This window comes from Notolepis coatsorum, assembly GCF_963971535.1.
Source record: "Notolepis coatsorum genome assembly, chromosome: 10".
Lineage (NCBI taxonomy): Eukaryota > Metazoa > Chordata > Actinopteri > Aulopiformes > Paralepididae > Notolepis > Notolepis coatsorum.
The window spans coordinates 35,168,238-35,194,543 of record NC_140174.1 but is presented as its reverse complement, the minus strand read 5'-3'; the positions used below and the strand labels follow the sequence as shown (position 1 = coordinate 35,194,543).

At 47.3% G+C, this 26,306-nt stretch overlaps 1 protein-coding gene across 2 annotated transcripts; it reads right to left on the bottom strand.

Annotated features, from left to right (window-relative positions):
* Nucleotides 1–57: 57 nt before the first annotated feature.
* kat6b (K(lysine) acetyltransferase 6B) lies at nt 58–26,306 on the bottom strand. Of its 2 annotated transcripts, none has more exons than XM_084322562.1 (16): nt 25,642–26,306; nt 17,268–17,376; nt 16,002–16,117; nt 15,673–15,754; nt 15,055–15,184; nt 12,518–13,497; nt 11,198–11,319; nt 10,918–11,030; nt 10,607–10,748; nt 10,314–10,475; nt 9,937–10,030; nt 7,790–8,021; nt 7,347–7,506; nt 6,588–6,857; nt 5,300–5,633; nt 58–4,592 (listed from the first exon to the last, which is right to left on the bottom strand). In XM_084322562.1, exons 1-16 carry the CDS (start codon nt 26,269–26,271, stop codon nt 1,390–1,392), a joined length of 6,879 nt encoding a protein of 2,292 aa, XP_084178688.1. In that variant the 5' UTR covers nt 26,272–26,306; the 3' UTR covers nt 58–1,389. The 2 variants fall into 2 exon arrangements, with proteins under 2 accessions (XP_084178688.1, XP_084178689.1); XM_084322563.1 differs by having other exon boundaries at nt 6,588–6,854.

The window sequence follows — 26,306 nt, the reverse complement described above, 5'->3', positions numbered from 1 at the left end:
GGGGGGGGGGGGGTTCATGTTTCTAACCGAAAGAAGAAGAATCATGTACATGGTCAATCATAATTTATTCTTATGCTAAAATGTACAGCATTTAAGTGACTGACAAAAGGAGAAAAGTCATAAATACAAGACTGTCATTCTGTCCAATTATCTGTGCACATAGCCAGGTATTTCCCCCGTTTTTCCTACCAGCAACTCTGTACAGGTACAAAGGCTACAAAAGAGCAATATAAACAAAAACACAAGTACAAGTTGCGTTTTACATGCAAATCCATTAGCTTAGTTTGGTCTATTCACAGGCTCTACTCTTCTACACTTCGGTAAAATATAAATCCAACATTTTATAAAGATAGAAAACAAATCTACAGATGGAATGAAAATGGAACTTTTTAAAGGCATTATGTAAAATATCAACTTTGGACTAAATTTATATTTCTTTATTGTTATTCGTCATTATAATCATTTAGTTGTTTTAAATTCTGCCACACTTCCGGACATTGGTACTCTTTGAAATGTTTTAGAATTGTCAGGGTACAAACACTGAGATATGCTTTGTTATTTTTTTGACAGAAATCAGTCTGCTTTATAAAACAGAAAGCTGCCGTGAGGAAATCTGTTACAAAAGACTTCAGAATTATACATACAGAGCAATAAAACCTCTCAAAACAGAACAGAAAACAGGAACTAAGTTTACAATTTTTTTTACATTATTAGAATTAACAAAATATAGTTTCATCTTTTTTCCCCCTATGAAGGGGAAACCTAATAAAGGCCAGATATCTTTAAAATGGCTTTGCTATTAAGCACAACACTTGTACAGTACTACTCAATGCACTGTCACTAACGAGAGAGACTGAAGCATGCTAATTGTCACTTTACAAAATAAGTACAATAATTTAAATATACAAAGGCATGAGTATAGTACAAACTAACTGTCAGCACTGTTAGACAGGTACACTGAACAGGTTGAAAAAGCCACTAACTCCACTTGTAGCAGGCACATTAAATGGCTTCATTTGAGGCTGCTACACGACTGCAATACCACCGATGAGATCCCTCCCTCTGAAGCTCTGAACCCACCTGCTCTAAAAAGAGACATCAGAGACGCTAACACTAATTAAATAGATTTTTCATCTTAATGATATAAGGCTTCCCGTCTGGAGGAACAAAAAAAATAAAAATACTTATACATAGCTTCAAAGTTTACTCATTTTGATGAAACTTTTTGCATTCTTTCCAAGTGCTGCTGGTTTTTAAGTAATTATAAACAATGACGACAAAAAAACAACAACGACAACGACGACAACAAAAAAAGGCGAAATCCGTGCATCTTGAAGTAGCAAAAAAAATAAATGCACACGAGAAGAACCAACCCAGTCTGACTGAGAGTTACCGTCTGATGAAAGGCCCTTTGAGGGGCTGCTTGGACATGCCCGTGTTCATGTAGCCATGGTGACCAGCTGGAGTGTACACCATGTTGCCATGTGGCGGAGCCTGCATGGGCTGCTGGGGGTATGGCTGCGTTCCCATCATGCCCATCTGCATAGAGTACTGGGGCGACTGGTTCATGTAGGCATGGTTGCCATGGTAGCCACTGTTCATCATGGGCTGGCTCATGCTGTAACCATTCATGGCATTGAGGGAGGGCATGTTCATGGAGTTGACATTGTAGGCTGGCGCCGGCATGATGTTCACCCCCATGTTCATGCGCGGCATGGCTGCCAACGTCCGGGAGGAGGGCGCCTGCATGGCCACGGTCTGGGGCGGCCGGGCGTACATCTGCTGCTGGTGGTGAGACAGCGGGGCCGACTTGGAGCGCATGGAGAGGTGGCTCTTGGAGGACATCTGAGTCTGGATCCTCTGCGAGGAGGGGGGGATGCCCATGTTGCGCTGGAGCATCATGGGGGGCGGAGAGCCGAGGTTGGGGGGCGGAGTCATGGTGGCCTGCACCTGCGGGTTGGGGACCCGGTGGGGCGCCTGGGACAGGGACACCAGGCCGGGGTGCTGCGACGACAGGGAGGGGCTGTTTGCATAGGATGGGATGGGGTGCGAGGCCGAGTGGTTGAAAGGCAGCGCGTGGGGGTGAGGGTGCGAGTGAGTGTGCGGATGGTCCATGAGTGTGTTGGTGAGCTGCTGGAGCTTGGCCAGGCTGAAGGTGGCAGAGGGTTGAGAGTAGTGCCCGCCGCCATAGTCACCCTGGTGGTTCATCCTCTCGTACATGGCAAGGTTTGCGTTGCCAGATTCGGGAATGTCTGCCAACTGCATGGGCGCGGCAAAGTTGGTGGGCATGCCACACTGTGCCATGGACTGCTGCTGGCCGTGTTGACCGTGTTGATTGTGAAGACTATGCTGAGTGTGCTGATTGTGCTGGCTGAGCTGATTGTGCTGGAGGTGGTGATTGTGATGGTGGCTAAGCTGGTTGTGGGGATTGTGTTGACTGTGCTGTTGGCTAAGCTGATTGTGTGGACCGTGCTGATTGTGTTGGCTATGCTGATTGTGAGGGCCGTGCCTGCTGTGGGGGTTGTGTAGTTGGGTATGTTGACTGTGTTGACTATGCTGGCTGTGTTGGCCGTTGCTAGGGGGCCTCTCCACCACCACGCAGCCCTGGGGCGACTTGACGTTGCAGTGCTGTGGCGAGCTCAAGCTGTTCTGCTGAATCATGCCACAGCTGCCCGGGTTTACGGCAGCCATTTGCTGGCTGACGGCACAGCTGCTCTGGGCCAGGCCACTGGGGGGGATGCTGCCATAGGAGCAGCTGTTCTGGGAGGGGCCTGCCCCGCAGATGCTGCCTCCCAGCGTGGAGTCGTAGCTGCTGGGGTTCTCGTAGTTCTCCGTGGTGCTCTCGATGCTGCCCAGGTCACTGAAGCCGCTGTCCACCACCTGCTGCGAGTGGTCCGACACCGACGGCACGTCCATCATGGGGCTGGTCTCCATGTTGTGGAGCGACGGTACCGATATAGCGCCGTGGTCCGGACTGATCTGGGTGTAGCTGCTCTCCAGGATGGAGACCGCCGGGCTGCTGACCGAACGCACCGACTGGCTGGGGTGGGAGTGGGCCGAGGACAGGGGGCTGCTGTGCTCCGACGGGGGGCAGTCATCCAGGGAGGTCAGGTGGGGACTCTGGGCCACGTGGGTGTACGTCTGGAGGCTTCTGCAAGCCTCCCGGGTCTCCACACAGTCCTGGAACACACCCTCCTGCTCGGTGTCTTGCTGCGTGAGCGACTGGACAGCCTGGGCCGTCTCAGAGTCGACCTCTAGGCAGACCGGAGGCTCCTCCTCGCTCAGCACGGGGCTCAGAGGTGGCCTCTCTGCTGGCTGTGGATGGGGGTGATCAGGAACAGGACTGGGGGCGCTCTCCTCCTCCCAATCAGAATCTACAGGGTGGTCAGAGTCCATGGCTGCTACTGGTGCAACTGCTACAGCTGCTGCTGCTGTTGTTGTTGTTGTTGTTGTGGCTGCTGCTGCTGCTGCTGCTACTACTGTTGATTCCGTCACTGCCTCCTGGCCGCTGTCTGGAGTGGTGGTTGGTAACTCTTCCTCACAAGGTACGGTAGACACCTGCTGACTCAGGTCAGAGTCGTTGTCTTCTTTTGGATCTAAAAAAGTTGGGGTGAATTCAGGAAGTTCCTTCGACGTCTGCTCCGGCTCCGCCTCGTTTTCTTCAGGCTCCGCCGCCTCGATGTGACCGTCGTCTTCGTCATCCGCGTCCTGATCCTCTACGCGGGTTCTGAGCTCTTCGTCCTCGTCCTCTTCCTCATTGTCACGCGACGTGGCCTCCTCGGCGCGGCGATCCGTGTCTTTGGACGGCGAGTCCTGCTCGCTCTCGCTCTCCTCCTGGTCGCCCTCAGGCGGCTCTGCGGAGTAGCGTCTGTCCTCCTGTCCGGGGGACATGGCGACGGGAGAGCAGACGGGGGAGGAAACAGGAGAGCAGACGGGAGAGCAGACAGGAGAGCAGACGGGAGAGGAAACAGGAGAGCAGACGGGAGAGCAGACAGGAGAGCAGACAGGAGAGGAAACAGGAGAGCAGACAGGAGAGCAGACAGGAGAGCAGACAGGAGAGCAGACAGGAGAGCAGACAGGAGAGCAGACAGGAGAGCAGACAGGAGAGCAGACGGGAGAGCAGACGGGAGAGCAGACGGGAGAGGAAACAGGAGAGCAGACAGGAGAGCAGACGGGAGAGCAGACAGGAGAAGCCATGGGGGAGCCGTCGGGGGAAACATCAGGGGAACCTTCGGGGGAACTCATCTTGGAGGAGCCCATGTCTGCAGGGCTTTGTGCCTCGGAGGGAAGCCTCTCAAGTTCGGTGTCTAGACTCTCTGCGTCTCTGCTGGGTTTGCTGGCCTCCTCTGTGACGATGGGGTCCTCCTCCTCCAGCTCCTCCTCCTCCTCCTCCTTTGGCTCCCCTGTCTGGATGTGGTGCTCCTCCGCCTCCATGGGCGTCTCCGGCGGAGTGTAGAGGTTGAGCTTGAAGCCCATCTTGCGCTCGTTCTTTAGCCTCCATTTGGGAGGCCCCCGCTTCACTCCTTTGGGCCAGCCCTTCTTCCGCTTCACTAGTCGTGGCCGGCCGGGTTTCCTTGAGAGCACATCAGCTCCTAAAGTAGAGAGACAGACATACATCTACTGTTAGTATGGCTGCTTTGTTTCCTTTTCCTCATTATATACCGTTAATATGTTATTCTCCTCTCCTTTGCCCTCTTGTACTAAAAAAAATAAAATAAAAAAAGAAATAAAATAAAGATTGTTCTTGTTACTGACTCGTGTCAATCTTCCATGCTTTCGCTATAGTGTCTGCCTTATGTCTCTGATCCTGTTTTGTAGTTTATTTTGTAGACCATGCTTACATGTATTTCGTTCATATTGTTTATGGACAATGAGATGGGAGTGGAACTTTGTACAAGCCCTTTGGCTTTGGGCTTCGTTTCCTCCTAGCACTGTTTCTTTCTTTTTTTTATAATGTGCTAAAATAAATAAACTAAATTAAACTAAACATAATACCATACATTAATATTTTGCCAGTCAAACTCAGAATATAGTTTTAGTAAAACAATATTTAAAATGTTTTAGCTCCAAATTATATATATATATAATGATTATTACCATTTTAAGTCTTTTAATACCTTTTATGGTCATCATATCCTACAAATGCTTTGTAGCCTATGTAATAATAATCCTTTTTTCCCTTCTTACTTCAGTGATATTCAATTGTTTTACTCATTCTTTGTATACGAGCAGACGTGAGGTTTAGTCTACATCTCATGTTTTGGGATGCGACGGCCTTGTACAGTAGTAACAGATGTACCTTTGTTCCAGGGTTCACGCTTGTCTTTCAGGATGTTTTTCTCCAGCCTCGGACGACCTCTCCGGCGTTTCACTGGCATAATCGGCGTCTTCTCCTCCTCCTCCTCCTCATCCTCATCCTCCCCCTCCTCCTCCTCCCCCTCCTCCTCCCCCTCCTCCTCCTCCTCCTCATCGCCCACTCTGCAGGTGCGCTCCAGCAGGGGCATGGGCCGCTCGTCCTCGGAGTTGTCAAAAGGCTCGTTCAGGACCTCCGTCGTCTCCGAGATGGTCTCCGTCGTCACGCTGCTGTTCGCCCTCTTCCTCTTCCGCCCTCTCTTCTTAAGCACCATGGTTCTCTAAAAAAGGCAAAGCCAGCACAACGTTACAACATGAGGGAAGACACACACAAAAAACTGTTGGGTACAAACAGAACGAAACCTCACCATCACAGCCAATTCGGTTTTATATAAAATCAAGAGGGAAAAGGGGCTTTGTAGTCGGATGTCTGTCTCCTATAAGCACGGAGGGCATCCCATCGAGCCGGGTCTTTTTTGTGCTAAAATGTTAAAATGGTTGAAAACCACACTGTGAGCCTGAATACTTGAGCAATGCATTCCCACAGATGAGGACGGCCTGGGTTTCGGAGAAACCACAAATGAGACAGGCAGAGCAAAGTCCCGACCACAGGCCATATTCCAAATTCTCCCCAGCTTTTCCACCGACTGTCTATTACATGTATCAGCTCAGCTGCATTTCTCACTGAACCCGTCCACCGAGAGGAGAACACGAAACCAAGTCCTGGAAAGGAATTGTAGCGAATCACAAACGCGAACCAGTCGTTCTTCGTCGAATTCCATACTGTGTTGGTTCCTGTTCAAAGGTCTTGGGTGACATTAGGTAGTAGGCTGTAATATCATCTCCAGCACAAGGGGGCAGTGCCATATAGACAGTACAGATGTGGGCAACAGAGAGGAGGGTAGTAAATTAACCATGACCATTGAATGGTACAAGGTTTAGCCTGCGTAGTGTCGACACTAGCAGTGAAAACACAATCTATTATCTACAGTACAGCTACAGGCCCACAGGGAGGCTACAGATGACATGGGGATTGCCGTTAACCCTCCAGTGAATTCATGAATATCTATCAATCTCCTTCAATCTTCGCCGTGGACACAATACATAAGAGCTATAATTGTATTCCCTTTCTGTTTATTATCATCATACCACAAGGTCAATGCCACTAATCCTATTGGAGGGGGGCAGAACCAGAGTATGCGTCATGTGGACAGACAAACGGAGCGCTCGCTCACCTTTCTCTTAGCTGCCAGCATGGCGTGAGCCTTCGTCAGGATCGGTGGCGAGCCGTCAGAAGAGACTTCGTCATCCTCGTCATCGTATTCGTCATCGTCGCTCCTGTTCTCAGGGTCCCGGAGGCTCCTGTCCCAGGACGAGGAGGCGGCGCGGCGCTCGTACGTCCTGTAGGGCACCTTGCAGTGCACCTTGGTGGGATGCCGGTAGCTCTCCCTCTCCTCCTCCTGCTCCTCCCAGCCACTGGCCCGCTCCCTCAGCCGCTCAGCCTGCTAATTAAACAGACAAGACACCCATTATCCACCGGGAAAGACGCGGCATGCGCCCCCGACATCGGAGCAAACGAGGCTAAACGGGGGGAAAAAACGAGAGATTGGAATTAACATCATGACAAATTAATCACCCACAGGTTTCCTCCCGATGATAAAAGGACAGGCCTCTTGATTGGATTGTTTGTCGGCTGAGGAGGGAACACTCCCCCCGTTAAGCGACCGTGGCGAGATTGCATTTCATGGAATATTCAGTGCTATCAATTATGTAATGAACTGATTTAGGGCGATTTTGCACAACATTAAATGCCTACCGACATTGAACATGCTTCGCCCATTAATGGCCTCCGTTTGAACTCCCGGACTAATCAGACAAGTCACCCAATAAAAGCATTACAGGGTGGAACCACCGTGACACACATCATCCCCCCCCCCCCCCCCCCCCCCCCCTCGTCTCTAACGCTAGCGCCAGGCGGCGGGTTTGGAACATACATCCATCTCGGCCTCCCTCTCCTCTTCCGACAGGACGGCGTGGAGGGCCAAAGCGGGGGTCCAGCGGAGGGCGTGCGGGTCCACCTCATTGGCGCGCGGGTCCGCCCTCAGCTTCTCCACGTGCCTCTGGATCAACCGGTCTCTCCTGATCACCACGACCCTACGACACACAGTCACACAGCCGCCACCATAAGTCCATGTAAAAAAGGGAAACGGCCTACTATTCACGAGGGGCACGGTGTGGTTAAAGACGGCCATGAAAGACCTGGCTCTTTAGGATAGCAGGTGTCCCGCGTCCTCGGGGTATTTAACCTGACTTACTTCTGTCAATATTCTGCGGGCATTAATGGATACGCTGTTAAAAATACCCTGCTGGCCTGGATGAGTCACCCCGGCGGCGGTTAGAGGCGGGAGGAGCGGCGGCGGTCGGCGTGGCGACTGACCTGCCATCCTGTCTGTCAATCATGCCGAGGTGCTGGAGGGTAGCGGCGACGTCGTGCGGACACATCCCCGTGGCCCTGCTGATTCCTCTCACGCTGACGTGTCTATCAGGGTGCGTATAGAGGTACTCCACCATGACACTTTTCCAATACGCCAGGTAGGATAAGCGACCCAGATCCGACAGCGGCTTCTCTGGGGAGCCGGCTTGTCCTTCTCGCCTGGTGAGCAGGTAACCTAAATAAAGAAGAAAGAAAGAGAAAAAAAAGACACAATTCAAACAAAAACAAAATGTATATTTATTTGTTTTGGTCAAGCTACCCCGGTAGACACTGCTGCTGAGCTATTTCAGATTGCAGTCTCCCCTCCACCCCCCCCCCCCCCCCCTCCCCTCCTCCCGCATGAATTACATATTCATGTATAAGGATGTGACACGAAACCCTGGTTCGGAGGAGCTCCATTTTCACCTTCAAATAGTATAAAGGGGAGGTGAGGCAATCAGTTTTCCTCTGCTTCAACCTCTGTCACATGCTATGATACATGCTGGCAAGGGCAACAAAGGAGGTTGAGAGAGAGAGAGAGAGAGAGAGAGAGAGAGAGAGAGAGAGAGAGAGAGAGAGAGAGAGAGGAGGGGGTGAGGAGAAAACAAAGCAGCAGAACAAATGGAGAGAAGCAGCTGGATGTCATTGCTCATGAGAGGCTGTACTTAGGAGCGATAATGAACGGGGGGGGGGGGGTGGTGGGGGGGGGAAACTAATATTAAACAGGTATCTGTATGTAATTAGTTTTATAGCGGTCCAGTCAAGGGTCATCCATTATGAGCTGCATGGAAATTAATTAATGCCTTTTAATGTGCACCCACTACCGGGAACCAAACAAGCAAATCTAATCACCAAACACTGAATACATAATATTTCCGTAATCACGACAATATTCATTACCAAAAGCCGAGGAGAGGAGCCAATGATAACAAACACAGAAGCGATGAATATTCAAAATGCGCTAATTACAAAAAAGTCATATTTCATTCTGTGTCAGTTTTACAAATGTATTACCATTAGTAAAGCCCCCCCCCCCCCCCCCCACCCACCCAAAAAACAATAAAGAGCTACACTTAATCCTTTGAATTATGATTTGAAGGAGGGGGAAAAAAAGGAACATCTTTCACACCCGCTAATGTGATCCTTCCTCTCGTCGCTACCTGAGGTGACGTGTTCCTCTCCGACACGATCCAATATAACAGCAAATCTCAATCTAAACAACTTCCCGCTCCAAAGCTACATTTTCCAATAAAGCCCTCAAAGAGCTCAGAGCTCAGCTGTGTTCAATCTCCCTTAATCCCCGCCTTGGTTATCAGCGCACTCTCAATATCGCAGATCCCCTCACATCTCTGCGTCGCGATGGCTCTCCCAAAGTGAACAGGAAATCAAATGCTCCATTACAGCTCGCCCTCCCCTCTGTCTCTCTCCTTCTCTCCTCACACACACACACACACACACGTATACAAACACGGCAAAACCCTTGAACTAATAAAAGCAGCTATGATGACAAAACTGTCCTAATCCGTGCTGCCTAAACACAGAAACGCACTCAAGGAAACACTCGCTTTTCTCACAAGTGGACCGCGAGGCCTTAAATATTACATGTGTTGCATTTCACAGGACTAATCCATAAAGACCAAGTCAACCTCTCTACCTCATCAGAATTCAGAGAGAAAGGTGGTGGGGGGAGGGGGGGGGGGTTCATTTTCAACAAAAGACCCCTTGAGGCAATAGCGAGGCCAATACTTATGGCCGTCAAATACGAATGTATGCAGGGAGAACCCAATGCTGCCTTCATTCCTGATCATACTTGATTGCCTAAGAACTGTAGTAAACACTCTAGAACTGCCCTATTTCCAAACCCTTTAACAAATAAAAGCACCTTGCACAAGCCACAAATGCACCCCTTATGATTATTTTTTTTTACATTAAAGATGAAGAAAGGAAGAAAGAAAGAAAGAAAGAAAGAAGAAAGAAAGAAAGAAAGAAAGAAAGAAAGAAAGAAAGAAAGAAAGAAAGAAAGAAAGAAAGAAAGAAAGAAAGAAAGAAAGAAAGAAAGAAAGATAGAGAAAAGTCAGTCTGATGTTCTTAAAATACATGAAGGAACTTACTGAAATCAATAAGGAACCTTCCAAATCCGTGCCTTTGGAACTGAGGCATTATCATTATGCAGGAGACATTGTACTTCTGCTGGCAAAGCTTTTCCTGAGGGAAGGCGAGACAGATCAAGTATGTCAGAGCTCTGCTGAAGCTGCCAATTTATTGCACCTGCCACTGTCCTTGTCTAAAACGCATGCGCGCACATACACACACACACACACACACACACAATGATAAGCATTCATTAAAAACACCACTCCTGATGTGTATAAAATAAATCCAGGCAAAACACTCTAAACATTGACGAATTATGAGTAATGTGTCTCAGCATCCCTTTCAACACACAGAAATTATGATGAGCTGTGTTTCTCCCCATGTTCACAGTTACCTTGGAAAAATAACCCACGAGATGACAGCCTTTCTCATCGTTCTTTGTGAGGATGTAGAAGAGGAAAGGCTCCACATCATAATACAGGGTCTTATGGTCCAGGAAAAGCTTGGCTAACAGGCAGAGGTTTTGGCAGAATAGTTTGCTGACATTTCCATCAACCTAAACGTGGGGGGAAAAAAAGAGCAAACGGATATTGTTCAAACAGTTGTATCCACCCGCCCACCCCCCCCCCCCTCCCAGATCTCAACCAGCACACAGTTATTGCCATATTGCTGTAAAGGGCAGCTGACCTCAAACACAGAAAGGTCATCCCTCCGGTAGATCTCATTGGCCGGCGGGTGGAACCAGCCACACTTCTTAGCGTGTCTCTGGAGGATGTTCTTGCTTCTCATGTACTTCAGACAGAACTCGCAGATATAAAGCTTTTGCAATCTAGACAAGAGATGAGGCAGAGAGGCACGGGATTTGTAGTAGCATATTAAGCAATATATATATATAATATACACACACACACACACACACACACACAGGAGATTGGATTATTGTGGAGTTTGAAAAATGAGCAAATGAGAAAATGAGCAAATGAGAAAATACGCAGTACCTTGAGTATTCTGGTGGGTAAGGAGAAGAGTACCAGGTTTGAATCTCGTACTTCCCGAATTCGATGACGGAGGGGTAGCGAGCCAAGTCGGTGCCCATCAAAGATCCCGTCCTCTGAACCGGAGATTAGAAAAAAAAGAAGAAGACCGTATGAACGCTATGTTCCCTAATAAGAGCGACTGCTAACCTGAGATTCCAGACGGTGCTCTAAAAAGATGCTTTGCTTGAGACGGTGAGGGGGGGGGGGGGGGGGGGGGCTTCTTGCCCAGTTTGACCCTCACCTGCGCAGAGAGCTCCTGGACGCGCGCGAACACCTCCACGTCCTCCTCGGCCACGTGTTCCCTGGACACGGCCGCAAGGCCCGCTTGGGCCTCCTGCTTCACGCGCAGCTCTCCCTCATAGCCTGTTGCAGGCAAAGTAACACGACATCAACACCAGACGGTTGCAGCAGCGACACCAGGAGACGTCTGAAAGTACTTGTGTGGCGAAGAATAATCCTATAAATACATTCTATGCTAATGCCATTGCGCTGTATGTATTGTTGCTGAGCCTGTGTGAGGCCATGTCTCTGAGGAATCCCATAATGTATCATGTTTGCATGTTTATATGAAAATCCCTAATGTAATGAAGTGAAACTAAATCACCCTAATTGCATAACCGCTTTCATGTGCTTAGTCATCCAGCAGACAGTTTCCCATGAATTAAAAAGCAGATGCGGTGAAGGGGAGGCTAGTGTAGACATGAAAAGCCAGTGATGTTGGAAAGCAAGCAGCAATTTCACAAAATGCATCCAAACCACAAGTTAACCCCCCCCCCCCAAAGAAGAAAATAAATAATCCATCACAAATGGAAGTTATGCGTCATTAGCATGTTTATGAGTTAGAAATGTTAAGTTGTTTGTTTAGAAACACCCTTTGATACACATAACCCCCCCCCCCCCCCTCTCCCTCCAAACTGCGACTATCTCAAGACAAGCCCGAGTGTAAAAGGGTGATTGGGTTTGTGGCTGTAATCACCCTGTCAGCTCTGAGCCAAACCCCGGGTGGCTGAATCACTGGGTCTTGTGTCTAATGATCGGTGGAGGTGAAGCTGCGCGGCGACAGAGTTTGTCAGAGAGGATGGAATGAAGAGGAAGAGTGCTGATGCGACTACAGTCACGACTAGGCGGCGATCACAATGGGCGCACTACTGCAGAGGGTCAAGGACAGAGCAAGGAGCAGCATGAGGGAGTTAGTGGGCCATGCACTATGACACACAAAAAAAAAGGGAAAAAAAAGCCGACGGGCAAAAGGAGAATGGAAGCCACGCATAAGAATCGGCAGCCAAAGTCAAAACGCAACGTAATCGGGTTAAGTAACGAAATCAACTCAGAAGTAGGCGGTGTAAAATTAGTAGGAAAAAAAACGTTGTTAAAATGCTGAGGAAAAAAAGAGAGCGCAAAGATTTGCTTCTCTCTCTCTCTCAAAAGAAAACATTAGCTCAAAGTCTGGAAAAAAAAATAATAACTGCCAGTGTCAAGCGTTGGGTAAACAAAAAGATATATATATATATTAAACTTGTGGAAGACGCAGGTTTGGGTTGGAGCTTCGAGCCGTGCTTACCATGGTGGTGCTCAGGCTTAAGTCTTCCGTCTGTCATGTCTCCCTTTCCTGGCGTAGGGGTTCCCTTCTGAGGGCTCACTTTATATCTCAGTCTGGCTAGCGTCCTGTGTTTTTTAAGAAAGGGGTTACGTCTGTAATGACTGACCATCTTAAAGGGGTGTCCCCTGGGCCGCCCCGGACCGGGAGAGGCGGAGTGAGACAGTAACCTATTTTTGCTAATCTCCGCGTTTCCAAGGCGCTGGGGACACGTTTTGGACGCGTAGGACAGATCCTGCTTGCGGTGAATGCGCTTAGGCGGCGCGTAGCAAGGCAGTCCCTTTTTCCGCGATTGTCCCTGAGTGGTGTATATGTGCGAGAGTCCATCGAAGAGTCCCTTAAGTTGGTTGCTATTGCAGAGACTACTCAGGGAGGGAGCGCTAGACTGGCTGGAAGAGCTCTGTGGGGAGTTAGCAGAGGTCGAGCTGTTGGACACCTGCGAGGGGGGGCTATGTCCAGGCAATGTGGGAGAGGACAGAAGTGCAGAGGGGGAGGGGGTTAGCTTTTGATTGGCATCTGCAGCAAAGGCAATCGACTGCGGTGGTGGTGATGGTGGTGGTGGTGTGGATAATTTCTGCGGACCCTCGTCCCTAGACCGTTTGGAGGGTAACCCCAAGGCCTCGACTCGCGACCTGCGGCCGACGGGGGAGGGGGTAAAGAATTTGGAAAGCCCATCGATAAGCCCTTTGGTTTTCTTGTGAACAGTGAGTGTAGCTGGGGTGGAGGTGGGCGTGAGGGGGGAAGTGGTTGTGGGAGTGGAGGTGGTGAATTGGGGGGCATCGCCCGCCCAACGGGGGTCTGCAACAGCCAATCTGTCTCTGGCGTCCTTCACAGATGCAGCATGACCAGATGAAGGTGTGGAACAGACGGTAATCTTTTGACCCCTACCAGGTGACCCCCATCCTCCAAGTGCTATGATGGAGCCGTCACAACTGGTCACAGACCTGTGAGAAGAGGGGAAGAAAAGAAGAATCAAGATTCTAATCCACATAAAAAGGACAGCAGGTGTAATATAATGTAAAACTATAGTAGTCGGATGTGAATATATAGCAATATATTGACCTATTGGAGGATCAAGAAAAGAGGGTGGAGTTTAAGCCAATTGTAACGCACTAAACTGTTGTCTTAATGAGTCTTTAAATGTCCAGTCTGGAACTAGCTATATGTATGGTTGCTCTTCTGGGCCAGGTCTCTTGAAAAATATATTAAAAAAATTAAAGCGGGATGGATAGCAACGCATTAGAGCAATAAACACTGCAAGGTGTGAAAAGTCATGGAGATCACGCAGTTACGCAGCGGGTGGAGCCAGTATGCAGGAGTGCAATATCCCTCCTCTACCAAACGACCGACCGCGTTCAGGACTAAGAGCCCAAAAGAAAACGTCTCGTCATGTTATTGATGTTCAGGTTCCCATGACTCAACTCATCATAAAGTAAAGACTCTGAGGTATTTATTTTCCAACACACTTCACCCCATCAGTCATTGGTTAAGCAAGCCTCGAGCAGCCAGGCTCGGTCATATATCTGAACTCTGACATCTCTGTACTATCCCTCCAATCACAGAAGCTTTATGCTTGGACTTGTAGACTGTACCTGGCCATTATATATCTTTTTTGTAGTTGTAGTTCCGCACTGACAAGTGGCAGGTGAACTTGCTAGGGTGGAATGCAGTGGAGATTTGCATATAGCAGGTTTTTCCTGGGGACCCACATTTTCAAAATAAATATTCCTATGACCCCAAACTCGATTTGGCAGATTATTATCCAAGTTAATTGGACAAAGACATTTTTTTTTTTTTTTTTTAATTAGAGTTGAGAGGATTTCATGTGATACTTGTGAATAGTTTGGGGACCCATGTTAATGTCCCCCAAGACCAATATGTGGGTCCCAAACCACACTTCCCTGATTTAGCCTTTACATTATGTATATCGTCAGGCTGTCAGAATGAATTTCAATATTCTAATTAGAAGAAGAAAATAAATAATGCGCCAGCAATACAAAAAAAACAGCTGAATGCCTAATGATAGTTTCTTATAGGTACCACAAATACAACAGACAATGAACTTATTCACCTTAAGCAGTTTACGCCTGCTTCAATGGTGTTAATGTCTCCTGAATTTCCCCAAGGGGATCAATAAAGGAATATCTTATCTTAATAATATGTTATCGATAATATTAGAATTTAACATGCCTCATTTCAGCATATTCATAATCAAATGGAATTCTTGGAGACAATTGACAGCCCTAGTATATATTGTGCAAAGTTTCAGTTTTTTTTGCTACAGTATGTATAAATATAACTATGTATACATATGTCTGTTTATATTGCTTATATATCAGTGTATTTGCTGTACGTGTCGGTCTATTTTGGTTATTGTGCACCAACAAACACACCAGGCAAATTGCTAGGACATGTAAAAATGTACATGCATGTACATCCATACAAACTTGGATTTGAAGAAAAAAAGAGAAAGGGCAATGTTCAGATCGTGGCACACTCACATTCTTTGTTTGAGCTTATTTCTGGGCCTTCCTATAGGCTTTGCATATCGACGTTTGATCTGATCGGCTTTCTTGTGCAGCAGCTTCTTCCCGCTCTCCTTCGGCCTGCAGACTTGGCAAACCCAGGTGCCTGGAGGGCGTCCACACACAGAGCCCGTCGGTTAGTTGGGGTCATCAATTCGGGAGGACATGTATTCATTTGAAACATTTCCTTTTATACCGCGGGCTGGCGAGCGTCCCTCCCGCTCACAGTGACAATCAAATACTCAGCGGCACAAAGGGAAAACGTACAAGAGAACCGGGTCAATTCGCTGTCCACCGAAAACAGATTTCCTGTCAGCTTGTGTCGTGCAACGCTATGCGACTTGTATGAATTGACTGCCACTACTACTACGTGTACAACCATTACAAGCCTCGCTGTAGGGCCTGTACTGTAATCCAGAGATAGCGAATCTCCCCGGGGACCCTGGAATAATTTGATATGCATGCAAAGCTCCTAATAAGCCACTGCTGCCTTACTGTGCTGAGTGACAGGCCCAAAAGGCCTTCGACAAAGAAAGGGCTTTGAATTGACAGGAGAGAAGGAAGCCCAGGAGCCAGACAGTGTAAACACTTTACCTTTTGGCATCCTTGAAAGCGGCGGGTCACAGCACTCCATGTGAAAGCCCCGATCACATGAATCACAGAACAGCATCTCATCCTGAAAGGGAAGAAGAGGAGGCGTGTGTTTGGGGGGGGGGTGTCCCTGTTGCATACATGTAACACCTTCCGTCATGTAGGCCTTAAGAGGAAAATAGACGCCCCATTTGTGCACAAGAGAAGCTGTACAAACCAAGTGGAAAAACCAACAAATCCTAGAGGATAAAACCCAGAAGGAGCTCTACCTCAGACACCATAACATGGGCTGAAAATGCTTGGTAATGAGAAATGGCCGGAATAGTACTTACAGCATTTTTCCCCTGTATTCGACAGGAGCTGCAGGTTTTGCATTCAATACATTGCCATCGTAATCTCTTCACATTGGCGGTTAAGTCGGGAGAGAACTTCAGACATGATGGATGCCCTTTAGGAGGTAATTAAAAACCATATTAGTGCAACACATTTCAACCATCTTTTAAGCACCAATGTCACAAGAGAGAGCGGGAGACATTAGCTCCTCCAGAGTGTTTCACACGGGGGGAAGGTTAAACATTAAACACACTGCTGCATCATCAACAATGGTGAGGCCGCAATGTCCGGGCCTTTTTTTCCCTCTTTCTCCCACTCTCTTTTCACAAGCGGTGTCTAAAAAACAGTATGATCAAACATCTGAGCTGCTAATTACAGATAATTTGATGTTAATGAGGCAGAAACAGTAGCGGCACTCAGTCTAATGGAAGCCGATCCATGAAAGTCATGTAAAAAGCTTGCCTTCTCCCCTCACCCGGCTCCCTCGCTCGGTTGTAAAACAGCTGTTTTACAGTCGGAGGACAATTTGTGTACACTACGAGCGCTTAATGAAAACCACCTCAACGCTACTTAGTCAAATTTGAGCTATAAAAATGTCACCGGGAGAACAATTCCTTACGGCATTTAAAATAATTGTTCAAACACCAAATGACTCCTTGGGAGAGGTAATTTTATGGAGAGTTAGCAATTTCATCTGGAACACAAGAAAAACGCTGCCGAGGAAATGCCACCAATCTGCGGCAAAACGGTTGATCTTTGATCCAATCTGGCTGGTGCGCTTCATACGAAGGCTGGTGCAATTCGACGCCAGTGAAAATAATGACTTGAGTGATTTTAAATTCTAATGGCCACTTTAGGTGCGGTAGCTGCCCTTCTCGTAGCAATTTGGATCCCCTAGCAATTTGGATTCCCCTCAAATATCTTATTTCAACAACGGACCTCACAAATAAATTCCTCAAGGGGGTGAGCATTTCCCCCCCGAGGAACTAAATGTGCCGCGGTAATCCCGTGTCTCGGTCCTCCGGCACCGCTGCGAGTTTCTGCTACTATTCCCGAGGCGTCATTGCCGTGTTTAATAAGGACACATTCACACGTTGACCTTGTCCCCGGCAGAAGACCCGCTGGCCCGAGCCTCGCCAACATTATTCACAACCTTGCGCTCAAGACTACGGCACGGTGTTATACTATGTGGAGGGGCCGGGCTCACGGGGGGCTTCCCTGTCATTGCAATATTATGAACTGGAGCTCCTGAGGCAACAACTTACCGCTGCTCCCACAGTCTGCACAGGACAGCAGCTCCTCCGGCCGCTTGTCCCGATTCGACTCCCTCGTTCCCAAACAGAAACTGCATATTGGGATGGGGTCAACTCGTAGCTGGGAGGGGAGGAAGGGGGGGGGGGGGGGGGTACAAACAGAGAGGGACTGTTTAGAAAACAGTGATGGGCATGGAGCCGGCCATGTAGTGCCTATGATCCTGTTTGTTTTGGGCCCAACTCTCTGCCAGTGAACCGTGGTTTTGGAGATCATCACTGCGGGCATGCTGTTAGTTAGTGTGTTGAAGCAGAAGACAGACCTTTGTACGGATGTAAGGAAACAAGACACAAATGGATGAGCTGGAGACGCACAGGCTCAGTGAATTGGGAAAAGATCATCTCCTGATTTGAGTTCCTCTCACCGACTAGGAACTGAATAATTAACACGTCTGGTCCACAGAAGTACTGTGCACATAAGAGCCTACACCCCCCCCCCCCCCCCTATCCATTACATCTGAATGGGTATGCGATCACGGTAATCATAGTTTAAGGGTTTAATCCAATTGTTAAAGCTTACACTACAGTTTGAAGGGGATTAACCAGCATGTAATCAAATTACCAATAATAAAACATGTTCTCCTTTGTTGCCACGACGATTCAAAATCCATTGTAGTTGCTGCGCGCGCCTGAGAACAAACACTCATTTAAGGGCTTAAGAGTTAAGTTCAGACGTAGTAGAATATGAGCTCAAGGTTTTAAGGATTTTCCCCCATTGATCACTTTAGAAACTAAGAAGGCAGACTTCAGCAAAGACTTACTATTGTGGTCTCCGGATATATTAGCCTGGCGAATCACAACCAGTGTTAGGCGGCTGAAATAACCACGGTAGCATATTTCAAACCGAATGAAATGGCTTCAATATCAAGCACCTTGCACCTAATAACACCACAGGCATATAGGCCTCCTGAGAGGCATCAAACACGCTGCTGCTGCCTCCTCCTGAGAGGAGCTTCTTACCGGAAAACAACACTCACAGGGCGTGACCATAAATAACCTGCCTCATCATCGCTTTGCACACTAAGGCCTCATCAATTGACTGGGGCTTCGGAGGGTGTGCTCTGGGGACGCCCGTAATTAGTTCCTAGTCTCTACGAGGGAGATCAACACCCTGACCCTGAAAACTAAATGTTTGACCTCCAAACCTCAAAATTGACCCAGAGTCCCCTTCTGACCTGCAGATGCAATCAGGGAGAACTTGCTTCCTTTCTTTCTAGGAGGCGTACGACAACAAGGCCATTCTGTCATGACGTCGCCCGTCACAACAAAAGACAACGAGGATACAGAGGGAATGTGGTCATTTCCCGACTGTTGCATCAACTGATTGATAGGGCAGGAGAAAGCGGTTTACTGCCACATCAACGATTATTCTATTTTCCAACATGCCAGGTCAATATTTGAGAGCTGTTACTAGCGTTCGAGGCTGATTGCTGCTCACACAGCCATGAATATAAAGTTGCCACACAAAGACCACCGGCAACACTTAAGACACTACCATTATGAGTCAGTCACTGTCTGCAGGATGCTATAGTGAGAGAGAGACGCAATAATCACTGGTATCTGTATACCCATTAAGCCGTGGTCAGAAAATTATGATCGTATATAACATCTATGTTACAAACCCTGGTTCACTTTTAACTTGCTCCAGTGGCTGGCTGGTTCTTCCTCCAGTACTGATCTTGGAAAGACTGCTTTTAGTGCAGCAGAGTAGACTCATGGAATCTCTTGCAAAATGACGTAAAACACAACACATTTATTTATATCTCTTGGATGCTTTAGGTTAGCACTTAATAACTGTCCATTACCTGCCTGTAACCGTTTTTAACCGATTTGTTTACTGATCTTGTATGTTTGTATTTTTATTTCTGCATCGTTGTAAATGAAGGCCACCTCCAATTGATTCTCAGAGTATTTTAAATAAAAGGTTGATGATGATGCAGCACAGCTGGGGCACAGTAGGCAATCATCTTCAACTGGTAAAGTAGTGTTTAAGAAAATGACAACAAATGACTGATTAGAAAGGAGCTTGATGAGCCTTCAACTGGAAACGTTATCTTTCACTCAAATGCATTCATTCTCTCACATTCATATTCTAAACACAGACACACACTATGCCATGTTTCCTTTAAAGGCCCAATATGTGATCCAAATGTAAACAAATGGGTAACCCCACGGTCCCACCACTAAAAATGTTAAAATAGGAAATGAAGGAGCCCTCTCCTTGATACAATAACTAACACAACAGGTGAGTTTGTGATTGATCACACAACACAAATTTGTTTGTATTCAGTTGATTTGTGGCTGCAAAGTGTTTGTTTACTCTGGTAATGTTTGTAACAACTGGTGTAAAATGTCTATATTCTGCCTTTATGTTGGGTTAAGACAGTTCCTAACAGCTTATGTTCCATCTTACAGATCAAGCTCTACAAGAATGTAGGTGAATATATCCTAACCCACATTTATGGTAAGAAAGAAATCACGGATCTGGGCTTGAATGGACGTCAAAACAGGGCTCATCAAAGTTCCAATCACATTCTCTACAGAGCTCTCCATCACAAACACGAGCAGGAAGCCTTTGTTCCCAATCACAAGCCCTAGGCCCATCATTTAATTAGTCCTAATTTGACTTAAATATAAAATATTGCCCAAAAGCTAATTTCATGCGAACGGTTGTGTTGGGCTCACACGAATCCCAACATCCCAACCTCTCTGGTAAACAAGAATACCCTGAAGACTCTGGCAGGAGCACTCATTCAAGGGTACGACGACTATGCTTGCACCTCATGGTACCAAAGCACCTAAAAGGCGCTAAAAACAAGATTACAAATACAAACATCACAAAACAAACTGGTCAGACTTCTACTTGACCTTACCCCTAGAACAGACAGACAGCAACCCCCGACAGAGTACAGCAACTTGCAATGGGCCTGGTCTACAAGATACACTACACGACCAAGGTACCCATGTACATGTCAAAATACTTCCCAAAGGTCAGTGAATACCACGACCACAACACCAGAGGGAGCTCCACAAATCATGTTAAACCCAGATTGGGCTCAAACAAGGGAATAAACACGTTTTGCTTGTTTGTACAGTGTTCCCCCCCCCCCCCCCCCAACCCCCTCCAATGTACAGTAAACTAACTAGTATGGTTGTCAATATTCCAATGTACAGTTTTGCTTGTACAGTTGAACAGTGCCCCCCCCCCCCCCCCCCCCCACCCAACCTCCTCCAATGTACAGTTTTTACGTCAAATGTATACTCCCTTTTCTGGACTCTTTTTGTATCACAAACAGTACTGTATTTGCAAATCTGGTATGTCATAAATGTATAGATGTAGCAGTACTGTCTATCTGTATGTCATGTATGTCATATATGTCCTGATGAATTGAAAATGGGGGACCCTGATGTAAACAAGACGAAAGTCTTTCTCTGGTCTGCATCCCCTTAACAATTGTGTGTATTGAGCTGTACTGTATTGTACCCATTCTGCAATCTGTTAATAAAGTTTTCAATCAATCAATCAATCAATCAACTCACCTCACCCCTGCCCCCTTTGACAACTTAGGATGGCTTAGAGTAGATGACAGAGTACAGCAACTTGCAATGGGCCTGGTCTACAAGATACACTATACGACTAAGGTACCCATGTACACATCAAAATACTTCCCAAAGGTCAGTGAATACCACGACCACAACACCAGAGGAAGCTCAACAAATCATGTTAAACCCAGATTCGGCTCAAACAAGGGACTAAACACATTTCGCAATTATGCCACATCAATGTGGAACGCCCTACCCAAAGCTGTAAAGGAATGTGAATCCCTACCCACATTCAAAACCGCTCTTGAGCACCTACGGGAGGCTGCAATTCGAAACTGGCCACCGTAAATGTCCAAACCCCCCCACCCCTCCTAATAGACAGTCTCCTCCCCACCGCATGTATATATTCTCTCCCCACCGTAGTATATTTCTCTCCCACCCACCCACCCCCTCCTAATGTACAGTCTCCTCCCCACCGTATGGATATATTCTCTCCCCACCGTATGTATATTTCTCTCCCACCCACCACACCCCCCTCCCCCATGTACAGTCCCCTCCCCATCATTATGTATATACTCTGTCAGGATCTATGGGTAACAGTACTGTATATTTGAATATCGTATACGTCACAAATGTAACAGTACTAAATACCTGTATGTCATGTATGTCCCTATGCCATAAATGTCATGTATGTTGTGTATGTCATAAATATCACTATGAATTGAAAATGGGGGACCCTGATGTAAACAAGACAAACGTCTTTCTCTGGTCTGCATCCCCTTAACAATTGTGTGTATTGAGCCGTACTGTATTGTACCCATTCTGCAATCTGTTAAATAAAGTTTTTCATTCATTCATTCATTCAACAGTCTCCAACACTACTGATGTTGCACTAGATATTACATGGCTTTATTGTTGTGATCACCAAATGGTTAGGAGTGCGTTTCAACAGAGCACTCCAGATAAAATATTGGCACTAAACATGGGCCAGCTAAGATACCATAATAATTGCTGTTCATTTTCTGTGGTACCTACCTACCTATGGTATTGCAATTTGACGACTCAATTACTGGATGAAATGCAAGGTCTTTCAGTGTTTCAATCAGGTTTTATGATCTTTCATTAAAAGCCATGTACAATATTGTAGGAGAATGCATCCCAATACTACTGTATCCATATTTTCCAACATGGGAATAAGGAAGCAAACAGAGACATTGCCAGACAAGGTATTGCTATGGGCATGGAGTGGACCCTTTGCCGACTATTGGTACAGTATGAGTCAGAGTTACCATAATAACTTCTGTCACACTAGGCTGCCAATCTGCCATGAAACAATTTGGCTATAATACACATGCATGAGTGTCATACTAAAATGTCATGCTGGCTGCAGAAACAAGAAAGCTGAAATCCCCTAAAAGAAATAGGCTAACTTTTCCGTGAGGCTATTATATATAGTGTTTTAAAACAGATACACTAACGTCAAAAACACATCCCACTCTTTCCACTTGTCAGCTAACTTCTATGGAGCATTTTGTCAAAAGAGGGCAAGTTCAAGTAAAAGGTTTGAACAGAGGAAACTGACATCACCACTGACGACAAGTGATGTGCTGTGTCTGTGTGTCCACTTCCGATTAAAAGCCTATGCTTGATAAGGCATTATTTTTATAATATGGGTATATAGACAGACTGAAGTATGAAGTCTAGTCAAAAAGTCATAGGGGAATTTCTTTCCAGTGGGGAAATGCTTCAGTCTGTGGTGATTAAAATGATAGAGAGATGAATTGCTCAAACTGCTCATCTTAAAAAAAAAGTAGAAACAAAACCCAAGCTGAGGAGATGTTACCGATTGACTTTGGAGATTCCAAATTAAGTACATTAGAGGAAATTACATTGCTTCAAAGAGCAGCCTGTCCTGAGCCAGGGGGTGGGGTCCTATTAGACTGCTGTTAAGAGAGCTGGAGTGGTTGCATAACAGAGAGAGAGAAAGAGAGGGGGGAAAATAGTCTCATTCCTTGCCTTTGTTCCTGCCAAACTCTCCTCAGAATCTAATAAACTCTGACCCAAGACTGATCTTTTTCCAAGGATCTGTAATTCCCAACACACACCAGTTATGCTTCGATAAACTGCGCAGGCAGAGATGTCTCATCCTTTTGAAATAAACCTGAACTAGGCTAGGCGGTGATGTCATCAAGCAGAGAGAGCAATGGGTTGAAATGTACCAAATGGAAACAGAGTGGGCCTGAGAGAGAGAGAGAGACTTCCACTGCAGGACACACTGCGTCTCTCAACACTTCTGTTTCACTCTTGGTCTGACCACAGACACAGTCACAGTTGTGGCTGCAGTATCAAGGTGTCACTTCCTGATTATTCACAGTGAAACTAGCAGATAGAGACTAGCGCCGTAGCACACAGACCATTTGTGATGCATAACTTGGAACATGCTACTCGGCGCGAGTCGGGCGGGGGGGGGGGGGGGGGGGCACACAATTTATTTGGATAGGTTTTCCCCAGATATGCAACTAGACTTTAAAAAGACTCGCAGACGCAAACCAATTTAAGCACAGCGATTTCAGCTATATGGGAAGGGGAGAGAAAACTATTTTCCCCACGCAACACTTGCTGCTCTTAACGGTAGCCTTCAAATTGTCAGACGAGTACAAAACTGCTGCCATTGTAGAGATAGGCTCATCTCATCTGCAGTGTGTGTAGTGTGTGTACTAGTGCCGAATGTCAGTGACGGACACGCAATCTCTGCAAACTGAAATGGGCCCCTCTTCTGTGACAATGTCAGTGGAAACAATGCAACCTAAAAAGGTCTTTATGTTTTGTTTTGTTTTTTTATATCTCTACCTCTCAGCCACCTCAATAAACACATTGCCGGGTCACAGCTACTGTAGCTGTGTGTGTACTGTGTAGTCTCAATAACTGAGTGCTAATACAGTGCTACCTAACGTGTCATGTATGGTTAGGGGTATTGAAATTCTATACTCCTATGGTATCAATCAAATTGCTTCGATACTATTGCGTATCGAAAATATGCTGTGGTATAAAAATTTGGTATCGAATGACCGACTGTCAATCGATACCCAAGTAGTTTCTCTCATCATAAATAAGCATGTTTTTTTTTTTATCTACCTTTTCTCCCATTTTCTATTTTTCTCCCATCCCAATTACGTATCGTCCAATTCTACCCTCCCCTGTCTCGAACGCTGTTAGGCCATGCCTCCCACAAGCCGGCTGCAATATGGACGAAGCCTTACATCACGTGTCCCCTCCGCCTAAATATTAAAGGCAACCAACTTGTGTCTAGCCACGCCCAACTTGCGTCTAGCCACGCCCCCACGGCGACGCGGCAGCAGCAGAGCGGGCAGCTCCGCTCTGCCACGGAGCTCCGTCGCGGCAGCATTATGTAGCAGTAATCCCCCCTTTTTTACCATCGACAACTAGCTCAACTGGCAGCGCTGCCTTGCTGTGGATCATGCGGTCCGTTGGTGACAAGTTCGATTCCCTTCAATTTTTTTTTTTCCCCTTTTAACATGCATTCTTTCGCCGGTTAAGTTTAGGCATGTTAACTTTAAGCATTGTTTCGGAGTTGGTCAAGGTTAAGGTTAGGCATTGTTTCGGAGTTGGTTAAGGTTAGAAGGGTTAAGTTTAGGCGCTGTTAAGGAGCTGGTTAAGGTTAGAGTTTGTCTTAGAGAATGGCAATATTCTTTCGGAGTTGGTTATGGTTAAGGTTAAGGTTAGGCATTGTTTCGAGTTGGTTAAGGTTAGAAAGGTTAAGTTTAGGCGCTGTTAAGGAGCTGGTTAAGGTTAGAGTTTGTCTTAGAGAATGGCAATATACAGCCTATTTCCGCACTGCAGCTCTCTCGCGCTGCCGCGGTCACATGGGCGTAGTGGCCAATCAGAGAAACGCTAAACACAAGTTGGTTGCCGAAAATATTCACGCGTCCCCTCCGGTACTCGAGGAAGCAGCCGTCGCATCTTTTCACCTGCACAGCGCAATCTCTCAGCGTCGGGGGTCTGCGTGGGAGGGACACGCCGCCCCCGTCGCTTCCTGATTCTGCTGCGCAGGCGCACCAACCGACCTGTAGGAGTCGCTGTCCACAACGTCCGATCCCCACCCATCAGCTTTCCCACCCCTAACACTGCCAATTGTAATAGTATGAACGACCAGCCAAGCTGATAGCAATGCGGAGAGCTGGGCTCGAACCCAGCGTCTCCTGCATTGGTGGTGAGCGCCTTGCCCACTACACCACCTAGCCGCCCCAATAAGCATGTTTGTTCAAAGATATAACATGTCTTCTGTTCGATCACAATCCAACATCATTCAAATGTAACAAAGCCTCTGATTGGCTCACACAGCACGTGTGATGCACACAACAGGCTAGGTATCGGGGGGGAAAAGCATAATTTTGGTATCGGTATCGAATCCCAGGTATCTGTAATTCTATATTGGCACCGGTATCAAGCATTTCCAAATGACACCCAGCCCTAATAGGTGACTTCCTGCTGGCTCTAATAAATGCTTTCATCCAGTGTTTTACTCATTAATTCAAGGCCACTCATAAGACAACTATGAACCGGTTTCCTTCCCTGCCATCATTAGGCTAGTTACATAAGTCACACTTTCACAACCCCTCAACTTGACTTTGTGATTATTCATCAGGCTCTCTCATTACTGAGATCAGTAAAATCCAGAGGAACACTCAGATGAAGATCAGTACAAGGGACGTTGTGAGTGTGAATGCAGAGGTCACGGGACGGGCAGGGCAGGGGGGGTGTCTACCTGATCTCTCTCGTGAGGGAGAAGTGTCACACATGATAGGGCAAAAGGGGAAGCACTTGGACACCTGGAGACCCTCCCCTCTGCGTTCCCGTGGTTGTTGAGTCTGTAGCGCGGGCCGTTCTTCAGCAACCGGCCGTTGTTGACGGAGCGCTTGGCCGCCAGCCGTAACCTCTGCCTGAAGGCCGGGTTGTCGACGATGTTCGCCAGGTCGCCCTGGTTCCTCAGGTACCTCTCCATGTTCTTCAGCGAGGACCCGTGGCCGTCGTCCAGGCCCTCGATCGCCCTCCTGAGGATTTTACTCCAATCAATATGCCGCAGATCGCTCAAATTCCATATAGATCCCTTGGGCGGGACCGCCGGGACGGGCGGCGAGACGGATGGGGGCGGTCCCACCCTCCCGGGGTTCCCCGGGTCTTTGTACGACGCGCTCCCTTTGTTTGTGACTTTGAGAATAGAGCCGTCGTGAACACTTAACTCCAACTGCTCCAGGACCGTCCTCTTGTCCAGGCCGTGCGACGTCGCCACCGCGTGACATATCCGCTCCTCCGAGGGCCTCTGCTTCTGCCTCTTGATCTTCTGTATCGCCTCCAGGACCCACTCCGTGTACAGAGGGTTGGCAAGTTTTACCATGGTTGAAGAATTAGATTCACGAAAAAGCGATCCAT